Genomic DNA, 27,698 nt, shown 5'->3' on the forward strand with positions numbered 1-27,698 from the left:
GCTACCAAATAAGAAAGGAAATAAAGAAAAAAAAAAAAAAGGAAAATAACCAAAAATAATATCAAGATTAAACGGGAGCAGACCTGTCACTTCCATATCAAAGTTTTCATATAATTATTCTAGATAGAAGAAAAAGTCCCGATCTGGAGGATTTGTATAGTAAACTTTCTGCGAGGATCCTACATGAAGGGGACAATCCAGGGAGGGGCAAACAGCTCAGATGATGGTCGATCCCCGTCATTATAACGAATAATTATCCCTCCCCTCCCACCTCTTTTTCATTTGCCATTTTACATTGGATTTTATTTGTTATTTGATCTTGAATAAGTGCCCCTGGTTGACCACTACGGATACTCTTTTCTTATACTCGATCGACCCGACAGCTTGGCTTAGCTTGCACGACCTTCAAGAGAAAAAGAAAAAGAATACAGAAAATCCCAAAAATCCCAAAAATCCCAAAAAGGCCCCCTATCCCATCCTGAGAATCAAAGTACCAGGTACGTCACAGACCGCGTTACCATACCAAGTCGCGTATTGGGATCCACTCGGAAAGTCCATGGTACCGGTACGGATACGATACCACCCCTCCTTCTGATCTTTATTTACCCAAACCTCTTTTTCTCTTTCTGTACTTTCGAACCCTTGCGATCTATCTGATACGGTGGATCCCCAGCTTTTGTTTTTTTTTTATGTGATTTGGTTTTTTATTTGGGACTTTTCCCTGTACGATCTTAGAAAAAGCGCCCCTGGGTCTTCGATCTCCAGTATCTGATTCTTTCTTTGTTTCTAGCCGCGCCATCCCCGACTTACTCGGTACAAAGAAAGCTCTCCACCAAATCCACTTCGACGCGACCTCATTTTTGCGACCCGAATCCTCCCCGCGCTAACAAAGGGAAAGAAAAGAAAAGAAAAGAATACCTCCCCGGTTGTTAATCGCCATACCCGCAAGCCTCTGGTCAACGCAGAGCTTAGCTTTCTTTTTGCGCGCAACATCCCCAAGCTTCCCCTCCACACGGACGTACTTCCTCCGATACTCCTCGATCCAAAGGTCTTTTAGTCGCAACTCCGCCATGTGCATCTAGGTGGATCACCAAGCTATATTGCTTTTTTGAATATCGGGATATCAAAACGTCCGCCAACAACAATAGAGGACGCCGGTATTATTTGCTATTGCTATTGGTCCTTGAAGAGTTTATGCGCCTAGCACCGCTTTCGGATTACATTGAACAACAACTCCGAAGTCATCTTGGAACATTACACCCCCCATGAATCGTTTACAACCCGAGGGTCATCATGCGCAGGCTCCGCATGGGCCCTATGATTCCTCATGGCGTGGGCCATCATACCCTCCCCCCGGCCCTTCACCCTACGACCATCAAGACCCACGCCGTCAAACACAACCTCCCCCATCACCATTTGGCCCGATTCCGAACCGCGAGTTACCCCAGCTCCCACTAGATGGACCTTATGGACGCCCGAATAGCATCTCAAATGGTCCCCCAAATGGCCACCCAGGTCATCCAAATGGCCATCCACCGGGCCATCCAAGTAGCCACCCAGCTGCTCACCCAGCTGCTCACCCAAATGGTCATCCAAACGGCCATCCAAGCGGTCATCCAAACGGTCATCCAAACGGCCATCCGAATGGACTTCCAAATGGTGTACCACTACCAGGACCCCCGCACCATGGTCCTCCAGAGTCTGTTTCCATAAATACCGGCTTTCGCCAACCGATGGTTGGATCCCCGCATGAATCTTCACCGCAATCCGCTCCACCGGAATATCGCTCGCGTATGAGTTACCAATCGAATGAAACACCCATCCCAAATGAATCAACTCCACCCATCTCTGGACCGCCCCACACTTCCCACTACGTTTCACCGTCGGCACAGGCTCCAGTTAATGGACAATATTCGTATGAGCCAGGTTACTCACAGAATCCTGCGTATGGAGCACGCCAGCAGCAACAGCAGCAGCAGCAGCAGCGTAAAGCGGCTCGTGCAACACAAGTCAGTTTTCAAATCCACGTTTTCTTCTTGGGAGAATTTCTCCAGGAAAAGACGAGGCTTTCTTAACTCTTTTTTGACTCTCTTTTACTAACAAATAATCCACAGGCATGTGATCAATGTCGCGCAAGGAAGGCAAAATGTGACGAAGGCCGACCATCTTGTGCTCACTGCACAGAGAATAGCCTCACTTGCGTTTATAAAGAGGTCCCACAGAATAAGTTCGTGTCCATGAACGTGATATGCATATTTTAAAATGCTGACTTTATTTTACAGACAGGATAAGGGAGCTCAAAGCATCATTGATAGATTGGATAAACATCACTTTAAGCAGGTGGAAACCTTGGATAGCCATTCTCACCAAATTGCTATATCGGAAGCAAAGGCGCATGACAGATTTGCTTTAGCGGAAACAAACGCGGATGCCAGATTCGAAAAGTTGAAGGAAATGCTTGAAAACCTTGACAGCAATGTGACAAAACTTCTCATGGGCACCAGTCCCATGCCTAAGGCGGGGATCTCACCAGAGATACTTGAAAAGGCCCTCAAAATCGAACCTCTGCCAAAATCGCAGATCGGTGACGAGAAGGCATCTTTTCCAGCGCCAAGTTCATCTTTCTCAGCACCAGCGCTAGTACCGCCAGTGACGGCCGAGGAACCGGCCTCTGCTGATGATGCGAAAAGGGAAGAAGGTAACGAGGGAATGGGCGAATTGTCGATTCCTGTGGAACACACGACTGCGGCACACAAGCTTTTAATGTGGCCTTCCATTCAAAATCTCCTCAGTCCTCACATGTATGACCCGGATTATGTGATGGTCTTGGAAGAGCAGCGTGGCCTTATCAGTATCTATGGACAAGGCGAGAACTCATACACGGCTGATGATACACTACTGCCTTCGGAACTTAACAAATATGGCAATGATCAAGTGACGTCCGATGGCATATCTAAACTTATTGGCGAGCATGCGTCGTCGAGTGATGAAGGCGCAGAAATTGACCGATTCGGTTTTTTAAACCTGGACGCGTTGACCGCTCGTCGCTACTACCGCATCTACCTTAACAGCCTACACAAACTTCATCCTTTCCTCGACACGAAGGTGTTGACACCTCAAGTCGAAGAATTCATTCGGATCTATTGTCCCCGACTTTCTGACCCGATTCCAACGAATACTATGTGCCAGGAAAACCCAGGTGCAAAACGAAAACGTCCCTACTATGATACAGAGGGTGTACGGGGTGCCTCTATTGACCCTGCTACCACCAGTTCCCGGCCCCGTGTTGGGAAAAACATCGATAACGCCATCGTTCTGTTGATTTTTGCCCTTGGATCCATCTGTGAACACGCCTCGCCTCTACCGGGGCCCATCACAGGGGAACGTATCAATTACCTTGACCAGTTTATCCCTCCTGCCCCCGAACCTTTGCCACCACCCAAACCGAATGCCAAACTGTCAAGTTCCTTTGGGGCCTATTCACCAGCTAGCTCAGATGCACCCATCACACCTGCCCTGTATGCGAACTGCTACCAGCCCCCGGGCAAAAACCAATCAGTCCCCATGTACCAGGAACCAGTCCCGTTAGTCCGCGACAGATTTAACCTTTCAAGACGAGAAATTTCTTCTTCCTATGATGAGTTTTCCCATGCCAAGAATCTTCAGGTCATTCCGGGACTGGCTCTCTACGGATACGCGACACAAATTCTGGGACCCTTGCAAGGAGGAGTGGAATTGGAACACGTTCACGCCGGGTTGCTCGCTGGTCTCTACGCTGGTCAATTGGCTCATCCATTCCAAAGTCACGGCTGGATTTGCCAGGCTGCTCGTGCTTGTCAAGTTCTTGTGCGACAAAAACGATATGAAAGGCTCGGGGAAGAAAGTCATGCTAAGGACCTCTACAATTTTGCCTACTGGACTTGTCTACAACTCGAGAGTGATCTTCTTGCGGAGCTTGACATTCCTGCCAGCGGGATCTCACGATCGGAGGGTCGGATGATACTACCCAAGGGAGAGCACACAAAAGAAGCGCCTGAGCCATCTACGCCACCAGACCACATGATAATGTTTTACTACTCGGCGCAAATCCATCTCCGCAAAGTCCTCAACCGCGTCCACACTGATCTGTACAAAGTTGAAAGTAAGTGGCCTTGTGTGAAATTTTTTTGTCATCTTTATTAATATTCTTTGCAGAGCCCGGTCAAAAGCGGTGGTCGTCAAATGTGCAAAAAACTCTCAGTCTCAACCTCGATCTTTGGCGTGACAGCCTCCCAACAATGATGGGTTGGGAGGATGAAGATCCACCAGCCACGGAAATCAATGCCGCTCGCATGAGGGCGAAGTATTATGGTGCTCGGTATATTATTCACAGACCTCTTTTATATCATGCACTCCACTACGGGAATTATGGTGCGCGCGTGGAAACGGGTACTGCGGGTCCTGCGGGAACTGCTACGGATTCTCCCTCAAGCTCTGTAAACACCCAAGGAGCGCAGCATATGTCACCATCCGTGACGCAAAACCCACGATCCCAACCCATGGCACGCATCATGAGTGATATCGCCAGTACGCCAAATAACACGAACCCTTTCCCTAATGGTTGGAATCCACCCCAGGAAGGGGCCTTTGATCTTACTCAGCAACTCCGCATCGCCTGTAAGACTTGCATCGAGTCTGCAATCAGGAGCACGGAGGCTTTCGATGGTCTTAATGAACGTCTCGTAGTGACTAACATCTTTGGAACTGCTCATGCGTAAGTTCAATCCGTACCATTCCTTTCATACACACACAAGAACATCTTTGAATTAACACTTCTGCCAGGCAATTCGGTAACATGCTTGTCCTATCAGCGACTTACATGTCCCGTCTCAAAGACCTCGTCGATAAAGAAAAACTAGAGCAACTTCTTCGACGAACAGTGGATTTCTTGTTGCGCAATGTCAACATTTCGCCAACGCTCCGAGCTGATGCCAAAATTTTGACGCAGATTTATGAGAAGATCTTTGGCCCAGGCAGCTTCGTGCGTAATGTGCCGTCAAGGCCACCCGTACACCAGCTGTACAAATGAGAGTGTTGATGTCTTGTTCGAGATATCCTTTTTTTGGTTATATTCTATGTTCTATGTTCTATGTTTTCTTTTTCTGTTCCTTTTAAGTGCTTGGCCCCATTGTGGGCTATATGGTGTACAACGGAGTGATTGCATCCTCACACGTCCACCCAATATACCCTTACTTCTTGGATTGTGGGTCTCCTTTTGACCCTGAATTTTACCCGGGTGGACCTGTTTTGCATTTTGGTGGCTCTGATATGCGGTCTGATTTCATGGACATGTGCTCTGAGTGGGAGTTCCAGTGCGGCCATTATATTGCATTATTGATAAATTATCAACATCGTTTCATTGACTATATGTCTGTTCTTCTATTTGGATTGCATTTTGTTTTATCTTTGTCTTTCAAGTTTCGGGTCAACTTCTTTTATCTCGACCTTACAGCGATATTCCCGGTCGGCTTGGTGTTTTATTATTTCTTTTGCCCTCTTTTTGATCATATTCCCCAGAGACAGAGAGAGAGAAAGCTCTTGCCAACTTGGATCTCTTGTGTCGTTCTTTTTTCTCTTCTCTGTTCTTTATTCATCATGCTGTTTTTTCAAGGAGTCTAGGCTGAGCTATGCCACAAATATGGGTGGTTGTTTTAACGGGAACATTCTCAGAATGGAATCATTGTTCTGAATGATACTGATATGGATTTATTCTTAAATATTGGGAATGGAATAATTTTCCGATCTAATATGTACAAGTCCCGCGGATGTTGTTTGTCCACCTGTAACTCTTACCAACATTGATTCGAACACGCATTCTGTGATATTCAAGTATCTTCTGTGTGGCAATACCATAGAAAAAGTACACATTGACTTGGGTCCGCTAAAGTACTAGAGACGGGATTTCGGCCGACGACACAATCTCCTCTAGTCTGTCCAAATACAGTAAGCTGAAAGTGTAAATAGTGAGCATAAGCTCTGTTTCTGTACACAATAGTAGATTTCAAATGCATCCATGCATTTAGTCTCAGCGGACCGAGGTTACCCCGCAGACGCAGAAGGGGCAAAATAGGCCCTGCTGATCAGGAGTCAGTTCACATCTGATGCATACTAGTAGTGTTAACAATTCAACTACTACACAGTGATATTCTCACTCCCTTCATATAACCAACTTGTCAACTTGAATAAATTTGTAGAATACTAGGCTCGTCATGGCTTCCCAGGCTAGGAAATGGCCCTCGAGAGAAGGTATACACACCTCGTAAACGTCAGCAGCCCGAAAATTCCCACTGACACAACCCAGGCTTCACGGCAGACGTACTGGGCCACTGGGTTCAACGCATCGCACTCGACCCCTGGAAGATAGTGCCTCTGCTTGCACTGGCACACTACACCACCAAAGGGCGCGAACTGACCGACTCACGCCCTCACCTCCTGAAGGCACTTAGAGCCTTCGCATCATTGGCGGTCCTAAACCGACTCTCCAGCTGGCTCGAGCGCCGCGCAATCAACAACGGCGTCGCAGACCACTATGACTGGAACAAAGAAGTCGTCGTCCTAACAGGCGGCAGCAACGGAATCGGCCGCCGCATCGCCCAGCTCCTAGGCGACCGCGACATCAAAGTCGCCATCCTCGACATCTCCCCGCCAACAGACGACCTCCCCAACACAGTCCGCTTCTACCAATGCGACATCACCTCACCCGAGAAAATCAGCGAGGCAGCCGCGAAGATCCGCGCCTCCTTCGGCCGTCCGACAATCCTCATCAACAATGCCGGCCTGCTCATGGCCCGCACCATCCTCGATTCACCCGCCGACCAGACTAGACGCATGTTCGAAGTGAATACCTTCTCGCATTACTACCTGGCGCAGGAGTTCTTGCCTGATATCATCGCTGGGAACCATGGGATGGTCGTGACGGTCGCGTCGCAGGCTGGGTATGTTGTTGCGCCTAGTTTGGTCGATTACTCTGCTACCAAGGCGGCTGCTCTTGCTTTTCATGAGGGGTTGGCGGCGGAGTTGGTTACGCGGTACCAGGCTCCTCGTGTGCGTACGGTGCTTGTTACGCAGAGCTTCACGCGTACGACGCTGATTAATGTGTTGACTCCTGAGGATACCTTTTTCAATCCGCTCCTTCATGCCGACACTGTCGCTGAGGGGTTGGTTAAGCAGGTTTTGACGGGTGAGAGTGGTCATGTAAACTTGCCTGGCTCGACTGGACATATTGGCGCGCGGCTTCGGGGTTATCCGCTTTGGTTCCAGCATTTGGTGCGGTGCAGGACTGAGCGGTTGACGCGAGGTGTTTGATTTCAATATGTTGAAGGGTTGCTCCAAGGCTGTAGTTACACCTGTGGGCACATGTGCATGGTACGATAGTATCTCTCACTTGGATGCCCCTCGCTCTATTTTCTTCATTAGCTGGTAGTACTAGTAGGCACCTAAGTTTACATTCCCAGACTGAGCTCAAATTCAAATGTTCACGAACTCAATTTTTTGTTTTTCTCTACTATTGATGGAGGTGATTTATATATACAGCTATGCCTGTGGGCATGTAGGTATCACGTATATTGTGTTATCAAATGACCAAATCCACACGTGCATCTGGAACTATTTAAACAATTTGAATGTTTGAATAATCCATGGATGTATGGTGGGATGAATAACCTTGTAGTGCAGATGCAACGGGTACTCGCCTTGGAGTACTAAACCCATACCTAACCAGGCTGTATTTATGTTGACAGGCAGCTTTAAGCGAGGGATGAATAAGGCTTTGGAACCTTCAATGTTGGAAGTGCGCTGCTTGGGATATTTTAGAATACCTTCACTTGTGCTTCTAAAGATTAAGAAGTCTTAAATAGCTGCTTCATGCTATATAGATTATCTAGTAAATAATCGATCCCTCTGCATGTGTGTAAACATGACGAAATCAATCCCAGCCCCGTTCAAGGTGGCACGTGCACGCATCTACACCGCGATTTTGATTCGCTCCACTTAGTGCAGAGACACTTCATCCTGGTGGTACCCAACTCGATTCCTCACATTTTACCTCGTTTTTTTTTTTCACTTTGGGGAGGATTTTGCATTATTTTATTCCTGCATGCATTGAACCTTGAAAAACAATAAACGATCGATATCAATCTTGAAATCCCCCACCTTGAACCCCTGGAAAGAAGTGCATTTCCCCATTTTTCAAGCTAAAAAAATAGTAAGCAACCTTGGAAAAGGACTCGATCGTTTGGCGTAACCGTGGGTTCGCCCAGTCTCCGCTCGACGATCCACGGTTCAGCTCCCGTTGTTTACCCAAAACAAACCATAACAACGCCATTTTCCCCGACCTTCCCAATTCTAAGGTCTCTCTTTTTGAACGACTCGAACATTCCCAACCTTTTCTCTCTCTCTATCACACATTCCTAACCTTCCACATGGTGGTCTGTGCCGTCTGGGCATTCCTGTGAATTCTTGCCCACCATGTTCAAAGCCCTGATGGGCGGGGGCCGGTCCGATACCCGAAGCACGACCAGCTCCAGCTCTAAAAGTCGACGCAGAGCCGATTCCACCAAATCCTCCCATAGCCGCAAATCCTCACGGGGTGACGACCGTGATCGTGGCTTGGATGAAGAGAATTACCCTCCGTCGGCCTCGGGCAGCAGACGCGGTCCCTCCAGTGTCGCTGGCGATTCTGTCGCATCGACCTACATGACCGCCGAAACCGAACCGTTTGCCAATCCAGATCCTATGATCATCGAAAGAACACCCAAGCGAAGAGACAGCGATCGAGAAAGTAAGAGCTCTCGTCGTCGCACCCGCGACCGGTCGGAAAGTCGAGAGCGCGATAAAGGGACAAGCCGCCGCAGCGTCGGAGATGGGATAGATGATGTCTATGATGAGCGCGACCGTCGTGAGCGCCGGCGCGCACAGCCTACAGGACCTAATCTTCCACCCATCTCTACATCTATGCCTTCTAGCGCACCGGCTGCGCAGTTTCCAACCGATATGGGCGCTCCTGGATTTTCGCAATTCCCCGGCCAATTCGATCATGGGCCATCGCCATCCTTTGGCTCGCCTCATCACGATGCCTCGCCTCCCCATAATGCCTCCCCTCCTCATAATATGTCGCCCCATCATAATGCCTCAACCCCGTATGACCCGCATGTGAGCCAACAATTCCCTGGCCAGTTCCCGACTACAACTGCGGGGCCTTATTATCCACCCAATAATCCCGCTGGCGCTGCCGCAGACTACTACAATGATCAAGGGCAATCTGTGGGTGAGCAGCCAGGAGTGCGACCTCATAAGCCGGCAGTCATCCCTAATAGCCAGGCGCATCTCATGGCTGCCTCGCCGTCAGCTAATCCTCCCCCGGAACCTAGTAGCCTTGGTGAGCTTGGAGCTGCGGCAACTTATTTTGACGATGCCTTCCAAGTTCCCGAAGCACCGGCTACGTCTTCCAGACCTCCCAAGCCTGGTAAGGTTTCTTCTAAGCCCACGAGGCCATCGAAGCCCAGCAAGCTTTCCTCGTCAAGCTCCACCCCGGTAGTTGCAGCTGCTGGAGCGGCGGCTTACGGACTTAGCAGTGCCATGTCCTCACACCATAGCGATTCCCACAGCGAAACGACAGCTATTCACCAGTCTACCTCGTACTCGCAGCCGGCTGTCCCAATTGCCAACGTTGCAAGTGGTAACAGGCCTCCCCCATCTGCCAACGTCCCAAGTGGCAATAGGCCTCCCCCGATTGCCAGCGCTCCCTCTGGTGACAGACCTCCTCAATCCCATGGGATCAGCCCTGGTGTTGGCGCCGGTGTTGGCGTCGCGGCTGCGGGCGCAGCAGCAGGATACATGCTTAGCCATCAACATCACTCTTCTAGCCCCGAAAATGCCTCCCAGTACACTTTCCAGAACTATGAGCAGTCTTCCTCAGCTGGTCTGCCCCCTCATGGCTCTGGCCCCAACAATGCCGTCGTACCTGGAGGCCCCGAAGGGTATCCCATGCAAAACCCTGGCTTCTACCCCCATGGAACTGGCGCACTTGCTATGCGACACCGCCCACAAGGTCCTCTTTCGAAGTTCGCGGACTTTTGGCGTGACCCTGAGGGTGTTGGCAGATTTGAAGACTACACCGAGTCCATTGGTGTTTGCAAGTACTGTTTTGAGCCTGGAACAAGCTGTCTTGATGCTCCTCGCAAGCATCATTATGATGGACGCAGACACTCTTCTGATCGCTACAGCAGTGGTAGTGCCTCCCGAGTAAGCAAAATTAGTCGATACCAATCATCTGAAGACGAGAGTCGCCGGCGCAAGAAGTCTCGCAGGTCAAACAAATCTACTTCTTGGCTTCCAACACTGGGTCTCTTTGCTGGCAAAGAATTCAAAGACTCCTACAGTGTGCGTTCTGGTCGAGTCGCAGATGACCGTGTTTCTACTTATGATGCGGAAACAACTTCGATGTCTGATCGCCGAAGTTCTACATCCCGAGGTGTGATCCGTCGCCCTGGCTCCCCCAGGGAACATTACCCCGAATCGAAATACTCTCATCGAACGCGCTCACGATCACGATCCTCGTCGCCCTCTGGCCGTCATTCATTTGTGAAGGAGGCAGCACTTGGAGCTGCAGTTGGTGGTGCCGCCCTGGCTATTGCGAAATCACACCAGCGGTCCCGCAGCCGCTCTCCGTCTCGAGTTGAACGCCGAAAAGAGTCTTCATCTAGCTCATCATTCCTTGATGTTTCTCGATCTTCACCCAAGAACGGTAATGATTTTACTTCATTCTTCACATCTTCGTCCGACAACCGCAAGAAGCAGAAGAAGCGAAGCAAGCGCAGAGGCTTTTTCTCTTTCAACAACTCTTCATCATCGTCGCATGATGCGGATCTTGCTTTTGGAAATGGATTTTCGAAGAAGTTCAAGTCCAAGAAGGAAAAGAAAGACAAGAAGAAGAAAGAGGATGTGGATGCTGCTCTTCTGGGATTGGGCGCAACGGCAACTGCTCTTGCTGCTTCGTCTCATGGCCGTAGCCGTACCACTGGTCAGATTCTCACTGCCAGAGATCAGCGATCTCGTCATTCCGACTACACATCCTCTGCCGTTGAAGATGAGGAGTGGATTGATGCGGAGTCGGACGACCAATCTTCTGAGAGTGTTTCGTCTGCCCTTGCATTTGGAGCCAGCAGTGCTGAATCCGGATCCGATTCGGGTCGCAGTGGATGGGGCTTCTTTGGATTCAACAAGAAGAAGAAGAACAGCAAAAAAGAAAACAAGTCTTCCTTCGGCAATGCTGCTTTGGCAGCAGGTGCCGGTGCTCTCGGAGGTGCCGCCCTCGCTACTGTTGCTCGCAGCCGTGATAGCAGAGTCTCAAGCAGCTCCGGAAGCTTGCAGCAAGTCTACCCTACCGCTACCTCGGACCCGACTAGATTCGACGCTATCAAGGTGTCTCCATCAGTTTTATCTGGCGAGCCCCCCACCGTCCGCCCTGGCCCTATTCCATTGCAGCAACCGCAGCCTGTCATGCCAGTTTCCCAATCCGTGTACACTACCCAAGGAAATTTCCCCGGCTCTATTCCTGCATACAGTGCTCCTGAAGTGCCGCTTGCTTTGGCCAATCAACCTTACGATGCTCAGCAGTTCCAAGGCTCCCGAGAGCTGGTGTTTGTGCCCGAAGATCGTGAATTCGATCGCCGGAAGCACCGTCGCAGCGACTCTACTCCCGTTTTCCCTATCCAAGAAAGTTCTATCTCAGGCCTTAAGCGTCGATCTACCGCCAAGGAAGCAGCTTCTGTTTCTTTTGATCTTACCGAAAAACAAGAGCAGAAGCAACGCCGTCGCGAAAATTACACAGAGGAGGACCTCCCGTACCAGGCTGTGCAATTAGTCGATCTCGAAGAGAAGGCTAAGCAGGAGGAAGCCCAACGTGAATTTGAGCGTCAAGATCGTCGTCGCAGAGAGCAAGAGGCTGAGGATCGTCATCGCAGAGAATTGGAGGCCGAGGATCGTCGTCGCCGACAACAACAAGAAGAGGACGATCGCCGTCGCCGACAGCAAGAGGATGTCGACCGCCTCCGCAGACAACAAGAGGATGAAGATCGCCGTCGCCGACAGCAAGAAGATGAGGATCGTATCCGCAGACAGCAAGAGGACGAGGAGCGTCTCCGCAGAGAACAAGAATATGAAGATCGTCGTCGCGAAACTCGCACTGAAAAGGATTCGTCATCCTCTTGGGCTGAGGCCGCTGCCATTGGCGCGCTAAGCGGTGTCGCTGCCAGTACTCTTGTCTCATCTCACAAGAGCGATGATGTAGCACACTCAGAAGCCAGCTCGGATCGTTATAGCAAGCGACGTGAGAAGCGTCGCAAGGAGCGAGAGGAAAGCCTCATGGAGTCATCCGTTTCTCCAAGATCTGAAGTCGTCATGCCGATTGAAGAAGTTGAGGAGCCCGTGGTGTATGAAGAGGAACATAAGAGATCGCCTGGCCGTAGCCCCCGCTCTTCTCCTGTCTATGAGAGTTATGCCGACTTCTACGCCCCCGATCTTCACCACAGCTCTGATCAGGACAAGCAAAGCCGTGACTCTCAAGATCAGCCCACTGTCGTTGAAGTGGTCCCTGCTAGTGAGCGTGACCGACAAACCGAAACCTCCAAGGATATTGATGAGGGTGTGCATCAGTTCGCACGAGAGCCTTATGAAGGCTATGATAGACTTCCTTTTGAAGTTCCAACTCTTATCTATACCAAGCCTACTCCGGAGCACAGCGTCAACGGATCCGCATGTGGTGTTAATCCCACCGCTGGTCCCCCCGATGCACCTGTTGAGACCGAGCATGAGCATGAGCGCGAGCGTCAAGTAGAGTCCGAGCCCGAGCGTGAACTCCAACATGAGCCTCAACCTGAGCCCCAACCTGAGGCTCATTTCGAGTCTGAGCCTGAGCCCGAGATCGCGCCCGAGCCGGAATTCAAATCAACTGAGCGATCCACCACTGGCTCTCGAGTTTCTTGGGGCCATGACAAGACTCATGAATACGAGGTTCCATCTTCATCTGAGCACGATCCGACAGATTACGAAATCTCCCCATTCGAGGATCAAAATGAGTTCCCCGCGATGACCTCGAAACGTGATAATGGAAAGAATGTCAGTGACCAGTCCTTCGGAAACGACATTGAGTTCGCTGCTATCGCCGCTGCTGGAGCCGAAGCAGCTGGATTCGATCCTTCTGTTGTTTTCAATGACCCCAAGTATCACACTCGCATATCCCCTCCTGGATCAGAGGACGAGGGAGTCTACAATTATCCCTCGAAGTGGGATGAGGAAAAGTCACAATCTCATGAAATCGTCGAGAGAGATGTCGAGAGTCACGAGCTTGACCAGTCCAGAGATATCAAACCATCTTTCGAGCATGTGATTGAGGATAAGCCTTTCTACTCCGAGCCTGAGTACATTACCAGTGATCAAGTTCCATCTCCCGAGACACGCGAACGTGGCTCAATTGCCCAACGGGTTATGGAAGACTTGAACAAGGAGAACACCCCACCTAACTACGCTGAACAAGATGTCTTCTCCATGCCCGGTGGATTCGATACCCCCGCAGAGCCTCGTGAGCCTGAGCAGTCCTATGATTCTCGGTCCGTTTTCTCCGCTCCCGTTGGGAGAGAAGTTGATACCCCCACGAAGTCCAGAAAACCCCGCCAGAGCGGTGACGATTTTGAGTTGTCGCGTGAGATTGCACCGGCCGTGATTGAAAGCGCTGAAGTAATTGATGATGAGGAAAAGAAGAAGCACCGCAAGCATCGCTCTAAACGCGACAGTGACACATTCTCAGTCGACGCTGGCTCTATAGTCACCGTGGATGATGATGATAAGTCCGAGCGCCGCCGACACCGCCACCGCCCTTCCCGCGACGATGTCGATGATGCTGCTTCTACATTTACTGTTGAAGATGATGATGGAAAATCCGAGCGTCGTAGACGTCGTCATCACTCTTCCCGCGACATCCTTGATGATGCTGCATCCACAATTAGCGTCGAAAATGATGATGGGAAGTCTGAGCGCCGAAGACGCCGTCACCATTCTTCTCGCGACGATAACGATGATGCTGCTTCCGTCATGACCGTTGAAGATGATGACACCAAGTCTGAGCGCCGCAGACGCCGGCACCACTCCAAGCATGGTGATGATGATGATGCGCGATCGACCCGTTCAGCCGCTGATGATGATGGAAAGTCGCCACGCCGCACACATAGTCGTCACTCTTCTCGTGAGAGTCTAGTTGAAGACAAGGATAAGAAGGAGAAGTCTGGTGGTATCTTGCGCAGTCTCTTTGGTTCCCGGGTGTCAGCACCAGCTGGAGGAGAGGAGCGACGTGGATCATCTCGATCTTCATCGCTTGATAAGCGAGTGTCTCGTGATGCTGTCTCTGAAGCAGGAGTTGACGACGAAAGGCGTCGACGAAAGAAGCGATCTTCAAGCTCTAGACACAGCTCAAGTGGTGATAAGTTGGAAGATTACGATTCGGACAAGGTAAGCGCGAAGGATGACACGAATCTGGAGGAGTACAGATCGAAGAGGCAGGAGAAGGAAGAGCAACGTCGACAGCGTTACGGCGACATTGTCGACTCGGGAAGACGTCGAGAATCTGAGAAGGTATAATATTTTGAAATTTTCTTTTTGTGAACTTGTTGATTATGTTGCCCGCTTTTTGTACACTGTTATGTGCCATATAGTTGCTTTTTCGGATGGTTGCAGTCATACCCTGATTTATCCAATTGCACAAAACCACATGAAACCCCAAAACAAACAAACAAACCAAAAAAGAAATTGTACTAAGCATTCTATTGGTATTACTCCATGTGCAGGACGGGAAACAATCCGAATATAATGCCGACAGCGACAAGTCTTTTTTAGGGGATCGCTCCGAAATGCTAGCCGCGGCTGAGCGCGATGAATACGGTGCTTCGGGGCTCGAGCAGATGGCAGAGGTTGCAATTATTGGCGCAGCTAGCTTAGCATTGGGAGAAGATCTCTTTCGACAGCGACCTCGAAGCCGTTCGACATCTCCTCGTGCCGCAGAGAAAGCCCATGATCTGGCTCCAAAGTCCCAGAGTAGACCATCATCTCCGGAAGTGTCCCGAAATCAGGATCAGTCACGACGCATGTCTATCAACCAATCGACAGAGTCGCCAACTGCAGTACCTTTGCATTTCCGCCGACCCCCAATGTCTCCTGGTCTACACCGCTCCGTGCCATCGGAGGCCCCGACTCCTCCTGGCTCTACCGGCTCTCCAACTCAATCTCGCCATCGCCGCCCTAAGTCTGTCGAAATGTCAGGTGAGATGCGTCCACTGTTTTTGGTGGAACGTCATGGCTCAAACAAGGTGGAGCCCGTGGTTGATGAAATGCCCTCACTTCCATCCAGCAAGGCCTCCTCACGAGCTCCATCTGTTGAGAATCTCAGAGCTCTTAACGATGATGATGCTGTCAACAGCTGGGAGCCTATTGATCCCACTCCATTGATTGATAGCGGAAGACCGATGGGTCTCAGGATATCTACCGAGCAAGCCAATGAGCCTCAAGCAGAATATGACGTTCTTGACTCACAACAAGCAACTCCAACAGCAGAGAGCTTTGGTCAAGTTTCAGAGTCAGCCAGAAAGAAGAAGCTAGAACCCGAGTTTTATTCTCCATCAGACCTTCTGCGAGACCCTGCAGGCTACCCGGTTCCATCATCAAACCTCGAGGCTCTTCCTTCGCCCGAGGGCTCAGTGATTGCCGCGAAAGACCTACCTGAAAATGCAGCTGGTGACCAGGAGCATGAGCGTGGACTTGATTCTGTGCAAGAGCCTACTCCCCAGCCTGAGGAGGAAGCTATTACTGCCGAGAAATCGACGCCTGACGCCACCGGTCTTGGTTTTGCTGGATTCGTGGATGCCGCTGTTATTGCAGCTGCCAAGGAGGATAGCAAGTCTGAATCCGCCGACAAAGAGATCTCTGAGCCTCTCGCCCAGCTAGATGACCAACCTGCCCCGGAGGCTGCCGATCATGAGGCCCCCGAGAAGTCTTGGCCTGAGCCGCAATTTGAATCCTCTACTGCCGCTGAAGCCACACTGCCAGAATTTTCCGATATTGTCGATGCTGCAGTTGCTGCTCAGGCAAGCCAGGATATTAAGTCTGCTAGTGAAGATCTTGGTGAGCCTGGCACAGCAGTTGAGGAGCAGCCGCCCGCTCAAGTTGAGCCCGAGCCACTAGTTGAAGTTGAAGTGGATAAGGAGTTGGTTCCCGAATCATCTGAACAGCCTATTGAGTCTGTTGCCTCTCAGCCAGAAGAGGACCCAGTCGTCAACGAGACCACGGAAACAAAGTCTCAGAAAAAGAAGAAAAAGAAGGCAAAGAAGAAGCAGGCTGATGAGAGCACCGACTTGCCTTCTGATCTTACGACTGCCGAGGAACAGATTCCTGCTGTGGATGCAGCGGAAGCCGAACCCCAGTCTATTGATCCTGAATCAACTCCCACCACTGAGACTGAAGCTCCTATCGAGACTGAAGCTCCTATCGAGACGGAAGTTTCTATCGAGACTGAAGTTCCTATCGAGACTGAAGTCTCCACTGAATCCCAGGTTGAGTCTGCGCCAGTGGAAGCTTCCAAAGAGCTTGAAGTCGAGACATTGCCTGAGGTTCTCGCCGAGTCTACTGGAGTCTTAGAACCGACCGAGGAATCACCCCTTCAAGCTGCCGAGCCTGACTCAACTGCCTCTGCAGAAGTTGGGTCTGAAGCTGTGGAGCCCACAACCGTTCCTGAGCCCGAGCCACAAACCGAGGCTGCTGTGATTGAGCCTACTGTGGATGATCAGACAGAGGATTCTGCTGGTCTGTCTAAGAAGGAGGCACGAAAGAACAAGAAGAAGAACAAGAAGAACAAGAGTGTTTCTTCTGTTGCTCCAGAAGAGGAAGTTTCGCGCGATGTGGTTGAGGAGCAGCCACAAGAGACAGTACCCTCTGCAGAAATTCAGACCCACCAAGAAGACCAAGAACCTGTTCTTCAAGCCGAGGATGCTGTCAAAACCGACGAGACTCTGGCCGTAGCGGAATCAGCGGAATCAGCGGAGAAAGCCCTTCCCCAAGATTCCAGCATCACAGAGGCCCCTGTCCAACCCGAGCAAGAGTCTTCCGACTTCCAGGATGCTTGGGAGATGGTAGACCCTACAGCGCCTAATTCTGTTGAAGGAACCACAGAAGAGCGAAATGTTCAAGACATGAGCATGTCAACTGAATCTTTTGTCCCCATCGAAGCACCTACGCCAGAGTTGCAGGAGGGCGAGCAATCTCGACCTGCCGCCACAGAAGAACAGCCGTTAGAGGAAGTCAATGTTGTTGCCAACCCAGAAGAGGTAGCCGAGACAGACTCCGATGCTTTCCACGAAGCCGTCGAGGAGCAGTCTATTCCGACCGAGGATGTGAAGGAAGTCGAGACTGAGCTTGCACCCGAAGCTGTTGCAGATATCGCCACCTCAACTCCTACCGACATCCAGGAAACCCAGCCAGAGGAGATCCCAGAGACTCAATCAAAGAAGAGCAAGAAAAACAAGAAGAAGAACCGCAAATCTGCAGCCTTTGACGAGCCGGAAACTCCCTCTGAGCCCCAAGTCGTGCCCGAGGAGACCTCCAAGGAAATCGAGCCCGAGGAATTGACAGCCAACACACCTGTCGAAGGCCAAGAACTTGCCGCTGCTCAGTCATCTGAAGGCCAAGAGCCTCCTGCGGATGAGACACCATTAGTTTCCGAGGAGGTTTCCACGGACGCACCGCTCCCAGTTTCTGAGGAGGCAACAGCAATTGAAGAAGCTATGCCTATGCCATCTGAGCAAGTCGATGTTGAACCAACACCATCCACCGAGCCAGTCAAGGAATCAGAGGAAAATCAAGACCAGCCTGCTGTCAATATTGAAGCAGACGCCGAAGTTCCTTTGACTGCTGCACAAAAGAAGGCCGCGAAGAAGGCTGCGAAGAAGAAGGCAAAGCAAGAGAGCGTCGCTTCAATTCCCGAAGACACACCGGCCGAGGCTGCTTCTACTGAGAGTCAACTAGTTGAGACTCAAGCTGAGGAGCCTGTCGAGCAGGCGACACCTCTTGTTTCCGATGAGGCTGCTACAGATGCCCCAGTCCAGGTTCTTGAGCAGGAAGAGGTGGCTCAAGAGCCTGAGGCTACATCACCGGAGCAGCTCGATGTTGAACAAGCAGCTTCCACTGAGTCAACCAAGGAAATTGATGAAGCCCAGGATCAGCCTGTCGCTGAGATTGAAGGCGAACCTGAAGTGCCCTTGAATGCAGCTCAAAGAAAGGCCGCTAAGAAGGCCGCCAAAAAGAAGGCTCAGCAGGAGAGCTTGTCTTCTATCGCAATCGAGGAGAACCCGGTTACCGAGGCCCCGGCTGAAGTTGCCCCCACTGAGGCGCAGGTAGCCGAACCTCAAACTGACGAGCCTTTGGTTTCTGAGGACACTTCTGTAGATGCACCATTACCTGTTTCTGAGGAGGTGGTGGCTCAAGAGCCTGAGGTTGCCTCACCTGAGCAGCTCGATGTCCAACAAGCAGCTTCCACTGAGTCCAAGGAAATCGATGAAGCTCAGGATCAGCTTGTCACTGAGATTGAGGCCGAACCCGAGGTGCCATTAACCGCATCTCAAAAGAAGGCCGCTAAGAAGGCCGCCAAAAAGAAGGCCCAGCAGGAGAGCTTGTCTTCTATTGCAGTTGAAGAGAACCCACTTGCTGAGACACCGGCTGAAGTTATCCCAACTGAGACTCAGGTAGCTGAACCTCAAGCCGATGAGCCTTTGGCTTCTGAGGAGACTACTGCAGATGCACCATTACCTATTTCTGAGCAGGGGGTGGCTGTCCAAGAGCCAGAGCCCGAGCCTACACCTTCTGACCAGCTTGATGCCGAGCCAACGTCTACCGAGTCTGTCAAGGAGGTTGAGGTCGAGGAGCTCCAGAACCAGCCAGTCGCCGAGACTGAAACGGAACCCGAAATTCCCTTGACCGCAGCTCAAAAGAAGGCCGCCAAGAAAGCCGCCAAGAAGAAGGCGAAGCAGGAGAGCGTTTCTTCCATTCCCGGTGACGAGACCCCGGCTGAAGTCCCCTCGGCAGAGAACCAGCCAGCCGAGGCGGCCCAAGTCAGTGACCCTGTCGACCCTCAAGTGACAGAATCTTCAGACCCGGTTCCTGAGGTCGAAACTACTATCATCGATGAAACCCAGGAAACCCCTGCCTCCGAAGTCATTCCAACAGAGGTAGCGGATACCAAGGATCCTGAAGCATCCGAGCCTGTTCTGGATATCGTTGAAGAGACTCCTAGTGCTGAAGCTGTTCCCGCCGAGATTGAGCAGACCAAGGAGCTAGAGGCTGGACCTGAGCCGGCATTGGAAACTGCTGTGGAGACTGATACTCAACCAGCTGCAGCTGAGCCCCCCATCACTGAAGCTTCTGGAGTGCCACAAGAAAAGCCGGATGTCGAGCAGCAATCCGAAGAGCCGCCCGCTGGTATGTCAAAGTCCCAGAAGAAGAAGTGGAGAGAAAAGCAGCGGAAACTGCAGCAGGAAAGCATGAGCTCTGTTCCTGAGCAGACACCCGCCATTGAGTCTTCCGCTGTGCCCGAGGCTTCTGCTCCCGAACCAACTCCTGAGCCGGAATCCCTTCCGACCTCTGCTGTGACTCAAGAGGCTATCACTGAGACTGCAAATGAGGCTCCTGTGGATTCTAGCATGGACTTAGATGCTCCCGTTCCCGCTTCCACCGATGCCCCGGCCAGCGAAGAAGTTACAGTATCTACGACCGATGTCGACGCTGTGGATCCGAGCAAAGATGTCCAAGCCGAGCCTCTAGCTGAGAATCCTGTGACCGAAGGGGTTGCTCCTCCTGCCGAGGTGGTCCCTGATCAGGAAACGCAGGTCGAGGCAGCCGAGGCTGAGCAAACCAAGGAAGATGAATCGACGATGACTGCCGCCGAAAAGAGAAAGGAGAAGAAGAAAAACAAGCGCAAGTCCAAGCAGCTTGAGAGCCAGCCCGCTTCAGACGCTGAGCCTTCTTCTGAGCAAGGACCCACTGAAAAAGCGGAAGAATCTGTCGAGCCTGAATCCTCGGCCTCTACCGAGCTCCCTCCTTCAATTGAGGAAAATGCAGTCGCGGTAGAAGACGCAGATTCCGAGCAGAAGGTCGACGAGAAGCCCGAAGGTGAGGATAGCCAAGACACGCCTGCAATTGAAAAAGACGCTTCGACAGTTGATGCTCCAGGCCTTTCTTCTGAGCTTGAACTTGAGCAGGTCACCGGTGTTCCCCATATGGAAGAAGTCTCTTCTGAGCCTGTGGTTACGGATACTAGTGCTGCCATTGAGACAACCGAAGAGAATGCACCACCTTCTGGAGAATCTTCCGAAGACAAGGCTGTATCTGACCAACTTTCTGATGAAGCAGTTGCCAGTGCGGAATTGCCATCTGAGGTCCGCTCTACCGAAGAGCCCGCAGCTGCGACCGTTGAGAGTGCAGCGACTGATCAAGCCGACGAAACCGAATTGAACCTTGCCGGCTCGAAAAAGAAGAACAAGAAAAAGAAGAAGAAGGGACAATCCACTCCTACCGAGCAAGAGCTACTGCCAGAGTCTCAACCTGAAACTCCTGTAGAAGAAGCCTTGGTTGAGTCCACTCCTATCGAGGATGTTGCACCTGTCCTGCAAGAGGAGGCCGCGAACCCCGAAGAATCCGAGCCACTACAAGATAAGACTGAGGATCTTGCAGTTGAGCAGCCAGTTACCGAGGCTGCAGAGACTGAGCCCGAGTCTGTCTCCAAGAAGTCAAAAAAGGATAAAAAGAAGAAGCGCAAGTCTGTCGCTTTTGACGATGAAAGCAATGTGACTCCATCCGACAGTCAGGCAGAACAGGAGCTGGAATCCCAGGCTGCGCCTCCGACCGAAGTTGTTGCAAGCGAATTGACACCTGAAGAGCCTGCTCAGGCACCTGCAGTGGACGAACCCGGGGCCGCTCAAGAGGAAACACCCAAGCAAGTCCTTGACATTCCCGAGGCTGTTGAACCGATTGAACAGACCACCGAGCCAGAAGCTCAAGAACCAGAGGGATCTAAGGAATTGCAAGATTCTTCTGCCGCTGTTCAAGATGAGGAGCAGCCCGAGGCTGTGGCAGCCGCTGAAGGTGAAGAGGAGGATCTTGACCTCACTAATCTATCCGCCAAGGAGCGCAAAAAGATCAAGAAGCAGAGGGAAAAGGAGAGAAAGAAGAATGCCAAGTCCGTGGACTTAACCACGCAAGAGCCATCCACGCCAACGGAGCCCCAGCAACCCGAAACTGAGGCCTCTCAACCCCAGGATAACGAGACTACTACTACAGAGGGCATCCCATCCATGGAACCAGATGCCGAGACAAGTAAATTGGCGGAAACTTCCGGTGTCACCGAGCTTGATACAACTGCTGCAATCGAAGAAGCGTCTAGTAAGGAAGCCACAGAAAAAGCTCAACTGGTTGAGCAACAACTAACAAACACCATAGCTGAGACTCCAGCCGAACCCGATGTCTCCAAGGAGCTAGAGGGACCTTCTGAGCCTACCACCGAAGCAGAGCCCGACTCTGAGATGACCGCCGAGGAGCGCCGCAAAGCCAAGAGGGCAGAAAAGAAGAAGAAGCGCAAGTCAAAGACTCCCGGTGCCGACGAACTTAATGCTGAATCCGACGCCGCCGCTACAAACATCGTTCAAGATGCCGGAAAGGATACCACGGAGCTCAATACATCCGTGACAGCTCCCTCGCCTGCTGAAGATGACGGTAAAGAAAATCAGTCCCACGACATTGGAACGCCCGACGTACCGCCTCAAAGTTTGACTTCGACTGATGACATCGTATCTTCGCAGGTAGAGCAGCCGCAGTTAGATAATCGTTCTTCAAATTATCCTCCCCAGCCCGTTCTTGAGCGTTCAGATGAATTTCGCGAATCGGAGGATGGCGTTGAGAAAGGAAGCGATGAGCCTGTTGCGCCCACTACCCCAGAGGTAGAGGACGCAACGGGTGGAGAAGAGAAGGATATTGGTACTGGAGAAATTGAGGACGAAAATGTTGATGAAACGATAGAGAAAGACTTGGAAAATGTATTGATGGAGGAGGAAAGAGGAGAAGAAAACGTTGAGATTGTTAATTTTAAAGATGAGACTGTGGTGCCAGAGGAAAAGATGAATGTGAATGAAGAGACGACGTCTGAGGTGCTTGATGAGACACCAGCTCAGATCACAGAGGATATTGCTCTTTCTGGTGAGCTCGAGCCGGTCGAAGTTGAGGAGTCAGGAAACTCCAAAAAACAGAAAAAAAAGGACAAGAAAAAACAGAAGAAGAACCAACAAGAGGAGGAAAACATTGAATCAGAGCTCGTCCCCGAGCCAGAGACAGCGGCAGTGGACGAGGGACAAACAGAGGCTGTACCTTCCGCTACCGAGGAAACGGAGAAGGACGTGGTACCGGAACTCGACCCAGTATCGGCCATTGAGGAGCTTCCCGTTGATCAGGATCCAGCCGCCACTGATGTACTCGACCCACAGTCAGTTGAAAACGTCAATACTGCCCTCGATACTGAGTCTGTCGACGAACAGGCCGACAACAACCCCCAAGAAGAAGCACTGGAAAAAGAGATTGAGCCTCCTGTTGCTAATATCGAGATTTCCGAAGACCAATTCAACACCGAGGTTGTGCAAGAGACTGAAGATGTCGACTCAAAGATGACTGGGGAAGAACAGCCGGCTGCAACCGGCGAAGCTGAACCCGTTGAGCTCTCTACCGAAGTCCCATCTCAAGATACCCCGGTGGAACAGCCAGAGGAAGCTCCGGCCCCAACCTCGGAAGTTTCAAAAGAAGCAGCGGCCGTCCCTCCCGTCGCGGAAGAGCCCGTTGATGAATTCAAAGGAATGAACAAGAAGCAGAAAAAGAAGAAAATGGCCGAGAAGGCGGCGGCGGCTGCTGCTGCTGCTGCCGCGATTGAAGCCGAAACTGCGTCTGAACAACAGTCTTTTTTTGATCAGCCTCAAACCACTGAGCAAGTTTTGGAGACGCCCATTGATAAATCTGAACTTCCAGACGATGCTCAGCACGAGTCTGTGCAAGTAGACACCAGTGAGCCATCGGTGCTTATTCCTGTTGAGCCTGCTGCGGATGTCTCCGAGCAGCCAGTACAGGAGCCCGAGGCTCCAATTGAAGTCTCTGAAAAACCGACGGATCGCGAAATCATGGAAGAAGAAGCTGCTGTGGTCGCACCCGAGCTTTCAAAAAAGGAAAAAAGAAAGGCGAAAAAGAATTCAAAGCAGGGAGGTGCTGGCCTAGCCATGGATCTCGCGGACGAACCTTCCGCACCCGTCTCGGAGACTGAACATGAACAGCCCGAGGCTCCTTTGAATGTTGAGGCACCTAGCACAGAAGAGCCAGAAGAAAATGTGTTTGAGACGGAGCCTGAAATAACAACCGAAGAAACGCCCGTGGAGAACCTGCGCGACATTGAGATTGAGCATGCTGAATCTGCCGCTACCCATGAGCATGACAAGCCTGCAGAGGAACCCCGGAGCCAACTGGAAGACGAGTTTGAGAAATCCAATGACGACTTTGTTCCAATTTCATTTGAATCCTCCTTCCCAGCTGAGACCGATACGCAAGACTACTTCGCCGAGCCTTCTCAAGATACCGCTGAACCCTTACATCAGGAATTCCACACCAAGGAGGATGAGAAAAAGGATGAGTTAGAAGGCGTGAGCCAAGTTCAAGCCTTGGAGCAAGATGTGCAACCCTTGAATACCGAGCAGTCTTTCGATGATCCATCTCTACAGGTTGAAGAAACCCCCGTGCTTGATCCAAGGAAGATGTCCAAGAAAGAATTACGAAAAGCCAAGAAGAAGGGCCTTTTGCCAGAAGATGTCCCGGAAAGCCTCGAGGATGAAACGCCAGAAAGCACTACTGGAGAGATCTCGGCACCGGTGCCAACTACTGTTGCTGAGGAAGCACAAACTACAGCGACTCCTCAATTGATCAGAAACCGTGACCTTGGAACCGTGCCAGAAGTTGAATATCTTGAGACATCGGCACCAAACCCTTCCGAGCCAGTCAACGAAGAGCCAGAGTCATCACTCTCCCGAAAGGACTCCAAGGCTTCAAAGAAGGCAAAGAAGGCTGCGAAAAAAGCCCAAGCTTTAGAACTTCAATCGCCAGCTAATGAGACCGACCACCGCGAATTGGAGCTGCCTGTCGAAAAAGAACTGTCTTTCAAGGAAGAGCCGGAAACTGAAGCCCTGGTGTCACGTGAGACAAGGCAAGACGAGGAGTGGCCTACGATTGAATGGGAGCAAGGAAGCTCTGAAAGGCCTGTGCCGGCCCATGATCAAACTACAGAGCCTGAGCCTGCCACCGTTGTCCGAATCCCCGATCCCCCCGAGGCCATCGAGGAGTATGATGAGCATGCCATTCCAACAGCATTGCAAGAGGCCCAGGAGCTGGAGGCAGGATCGGAAGAACCTCTTAGCAAAAGCGCGAAGAAGAAGGCTAAGAAAAACAAGAGGAAGTCCGAGCAAGTGACCTTCGCAGAGCCCACCGAATCTACACATGATTTTACTCATAAAGACACCGAGCTAGCCATGGAATCCAAGGATGAGTTGCCAGCAGAGATCTCTGACTCCCGCGAGATCGAAGTTGAGCCCCCAACGAGGTCTTTGACCCCCGGAGGATCCAGCGTTGCCAACCTTTTTCCTGGACTACCACGATCGGGATTTCGACTGAAGAAGACAGCCGCGTCGGTAAAAGATAGTGCTGAGGATGAGACGACAGAGGACTTGGAAGCCAATCGTGACATCGCGATCCCCGTCTCGGAAGCACCCCCTTATGCGACCACTGAATCTAAACAGATTCCCGAAACCGAAGCCGGCCCTGAGCTGGCACTTGAAGCTACAGAGGAAAGCTATTTCGCCTTGAAACAGCATGATCCGGCAACGGAGGTTCTTTCTACGGAGGAATCTATTCATGAACCAGAACTTCCAGTACAAGCCGAACGTTCCTTGGATAAACCGGCTTCAGGGCCAGTGCAATCAGGATTGGATTTTGATTTCCTACGCTCATCCTCGCCTACTCGCATGGAAGAGCACTCTACGTCTCGGCACCTCCTGCCATCTCAAATGGAGGGCGTCGCTGAAGATGCTTGTGGATTACGCCGAACTCCCTCCGTTCTCCATGGGCGCCACCAGCACACTCCCCGGACATGGAATTTGGAAGATCAAACAATTCCAGCGATGGCCCCATCGCCACCTCGATCTCTCTTTGGACCATTCCATGGAGAGCATGATTCGATCTCTCGGCCCCGGACTCCACTAGGCACAATTGCGGAGCAAGAACCAGTGGATGGATTCAAAGCGACCACGGCTCAGCACGGGACGCCCCGCCTCGAAATTAAGCCTGAGCATGTCTTGCGACCTGTTACTCCAGAGCGTCCTGTTCCCACTGCACGAAGCATTTCCCCTGTGCGGAAATTTACAGACAATTCTCGTGGGCGGGAAGCTTGGCCAACGCCAGAAAATGAAGCACGACGCAGCCAGGAAGATTTGGCAAAAATTCGCAGTGACGGTGAATCCCCTATTCTAAAAACACCTGAGCATGGGATGCCAGTGTTGAGGCCCTCCGATAGCAAGGGCAAGCTGCGTCGCACGAATCGGAGTACGAGTAGCGATCTGCGGGCGGCTAGCCGTGCGCTAGACTCCCAGCCTCCCTCAAATCTCGATCTCGATCAGCTTCCTTCTTCTTCCTCTTACGACCCCGTCACCGACAAGGGCAAGCGTCCTATGCGCAACATGTCGGATGTCTATGTAAGTTGATCCCGAATGATGCGTTGTTAATTTATTGTGGACTTTTTTGATTTTGCTGTTCTTTTGAATTTTTGTTGTGTTTGTTTGTTTACTAATCCTTTTTACAGGAAGGATGGGGCGAGACTCCCAGTTCCCCGCGGTCGCCCAGCCGACCGCCTAGTGTTCGTCATCGCCGAAGCATGCAACACTTACAAGACCTCGAATCTCGTCTTGACCAACTGATCTCAGATAATCGTCTACTCGCTGCTGCCCGCGATGAAGCCGAGGACAGATTGCGCAATTCCAGTGTCGCTCGACGGAAGAGCGACCAAGCTCTCTACACCAGTGGCGCCGACTTGCGCGACCGCAAAGCAGAGGTAGAACAATTAAAGAACTCCGTGGACTGGTTGCAAAAGGAGACGACCCGCCTCACTCAAGAAAATGAAGCCCTGACAGCATCCAATGCTGCCCTCGCTGCTGCCCATGCTGCCGAGGTTAGCAATGTGCGTGAATCGTCGACTCGCGAGCTGGACGACCTACGATCTCAACACGATAATCTGTCAAGTCAGGTCGACAGGCGTGTGCGACAAGAAATTGAGTCTTCCATAGCTCAGAAAGATGCTGAGTTGCGGCGCCTACGCACTGAGCTTGAAGCTGCCCGCGACAAAGTCCAGGAATTACAGCAGCAGATCTCCGCGTCCGTCCATGACAACGCCCTAGTCGTCCGAGATGAAGACTATTTCCACGCTTCGTGCCAAAAGCTGTGTGGCCATGTCCAACAATGGGTCCTCCGCTTCTCGAAGCACTCCGACCATCGTCGCTGCCGTCCACTGAGTGAATTAAAAGACGAAAAAATCGCCGATCGCTTCGATAATGCCCTCCTTGATGGCTCCGACGCCGATTCCTTGCTGTCTGACCGAGTGCGCCGCCGCGACGTGTTCATGTCGGTCGTGATGAGTATGGTATGGGAATACATCTTCACTAGATATCTATTTGGTATGGATCGGGAACAGCGTCAGAAACTCAAGTCTCTGGAGAAGCAATTGGGAGAAGTTGGTCCTCGTCGCGCAGTTCATCGCTGGCGCGCCACCACTTTGACCTTGCTGTCCCGAAGGCCCGCATTTGCCTCCCAACGCGACAGCGACACTGAAGCCGTCGCTTTGGAGATTTTCGGTACCTTGTCCCGTGTATTGCCACCCCCATCACAAGTGGAAGCGCAATTGCTCGAATCTCTGCGCAAGGTACTGCGTGTGGCTGTCACTCTTTCCCTGGAGATGCGAACTCAGCTGGCTGAGTTCATCATGCTGCCTCCGCTTCAACCTGAATATGATACCAATGGAGACCTGGCCCGCCAGGTTTACTTCAATGCATCACTGATGAATGAGCGCAGTGGTGAAACCAGTTCGAACGATGAGCTAGAATCGCAGCAGGCTGTTGTGCGCATTGTACTCTTCCCTCTAGTTGTCAAGAAGGGCAACGATGTTGGTGAGGGTGACGACGAGGTTGTCGTTTGTCCCGCTCAAGTCCTCATCGCCCGCCCTGGCAAAGACAAGAAGCTATCTCGAATGATGAGTGGTGACCGGATGTCGCTGGACGCAAACAAATCCGTTCACAGTGTGGCACCATCCACCTTCACAATGGACATGGGTAGTAATCAGTTTTGAGGCGTCACACTCGAATTGGTTACCTCCTTTGACTTTGTGCTCGTCGTGAGATCTTGTCGATTTCTGTTTTATGTTTCCTTTTTTTTTTTACGTTTCTTATTCTCCCTATCTAATATGGTGCTATCGCATTATGGCGTCCTGACCTCTTTTCTGGTCTCGG

At 51.4% G+C, this 27,698-nt stretch overlaps 4 protein-coding genes across 4 annotated transcripts; all 4 read left to right on the top strand.

Moving 5' to 3' along the window:
• Positions 1-1,265: 1,265 nt before the first annotated feature.
• clcA (putative C6 finger domain protein) lies at positions 1,266-5,068 on the top strand (the record flags this gene model as incomplete). The annotated part of the gene is made up of 4 exons (XM_057168692.1): positions 1,266-2,009; positions 2,287-4,141; positions 4,195-4,753; positions 4,822-5,068. The coding sequence occupies 4 exons, from the start codon at positions 1,266-1,268 to the stop codon at positions 5,066-5,068; spliced, it is 3,405 nt and encodes a 1,134-aa protein (XP_057017398.1).
• Positions 5,069-6,248: 1,180 nt separating this feature from the next.
• On the top strand, positions 6,249-7,344 carry N7466_009304 (short chain dehydrogenase/reductase family protein; the record flags this gene model as incomplete). Its single annotated transcript, XM_057168693.1, has 2 exons — positions 6,249-6,285; positions 6,341-7,344. The coding sequence occupies 2 exons, from the start codon at positions 6,249-6,251 to the stop codon at positions 7,342-7,344; spliced, it is 1,041 nt and encodes a 346-aa protein (XP_057017399.1).
• A 1,161-nt stretch (positions 7,345-8,505) lies between these two features.
• Positions 8,506-14,670, top strand: N7466_009305 (uncharacterized protein; the record flags this gene model as incomplete). Its single annotated transcript, XM_057168694.1, has 1 exon — positions 8,506-14,670. The coding sequence occupies one exon, from the start codon at positions 8,506-8,508 to the stop codon at positions 14,668-14,670; it is 6,165 nt and encodes a 2,054-aa protein (XP_057017400.1).
• Positions 14,671-14,939: 269 nt separating this feature from the next.
• Positions 14,940-27,538, top strand: N7466_009306 (uncharacterized protein; the record flags this gene model as incomplete). Its single annotated transcript, XM_057168695.1, has 2 exons — positions 14,940-25,895; positions 26,003-27,538. 2 exons carry the CDS (start codon positions 14,940-14,942, stop codon positions 27,536-27,538), a joined length of 12,492 nt encoding a protein of 4,163 aa, XP_057017401.1.
• Positions 27,539-27,698: the final 160 nt, after the last annotated feature.

This window comes from Penicillium verhagenii (assembly GCF_028828195.1).
Source record: "Penicillium verhagenii strain IBT 33310 chromosome Unknown utg000009l_segment0_segment0, whole genome shotgun sequence".
Classification (NCBI taxonomy): domain Eukaryota; kingdom Fungi; phylum Ascomycota; class Eurotiomycetes; order Eurotiales; family Aspergillaceae; genus Penicillium; species Penicillium verhagenii.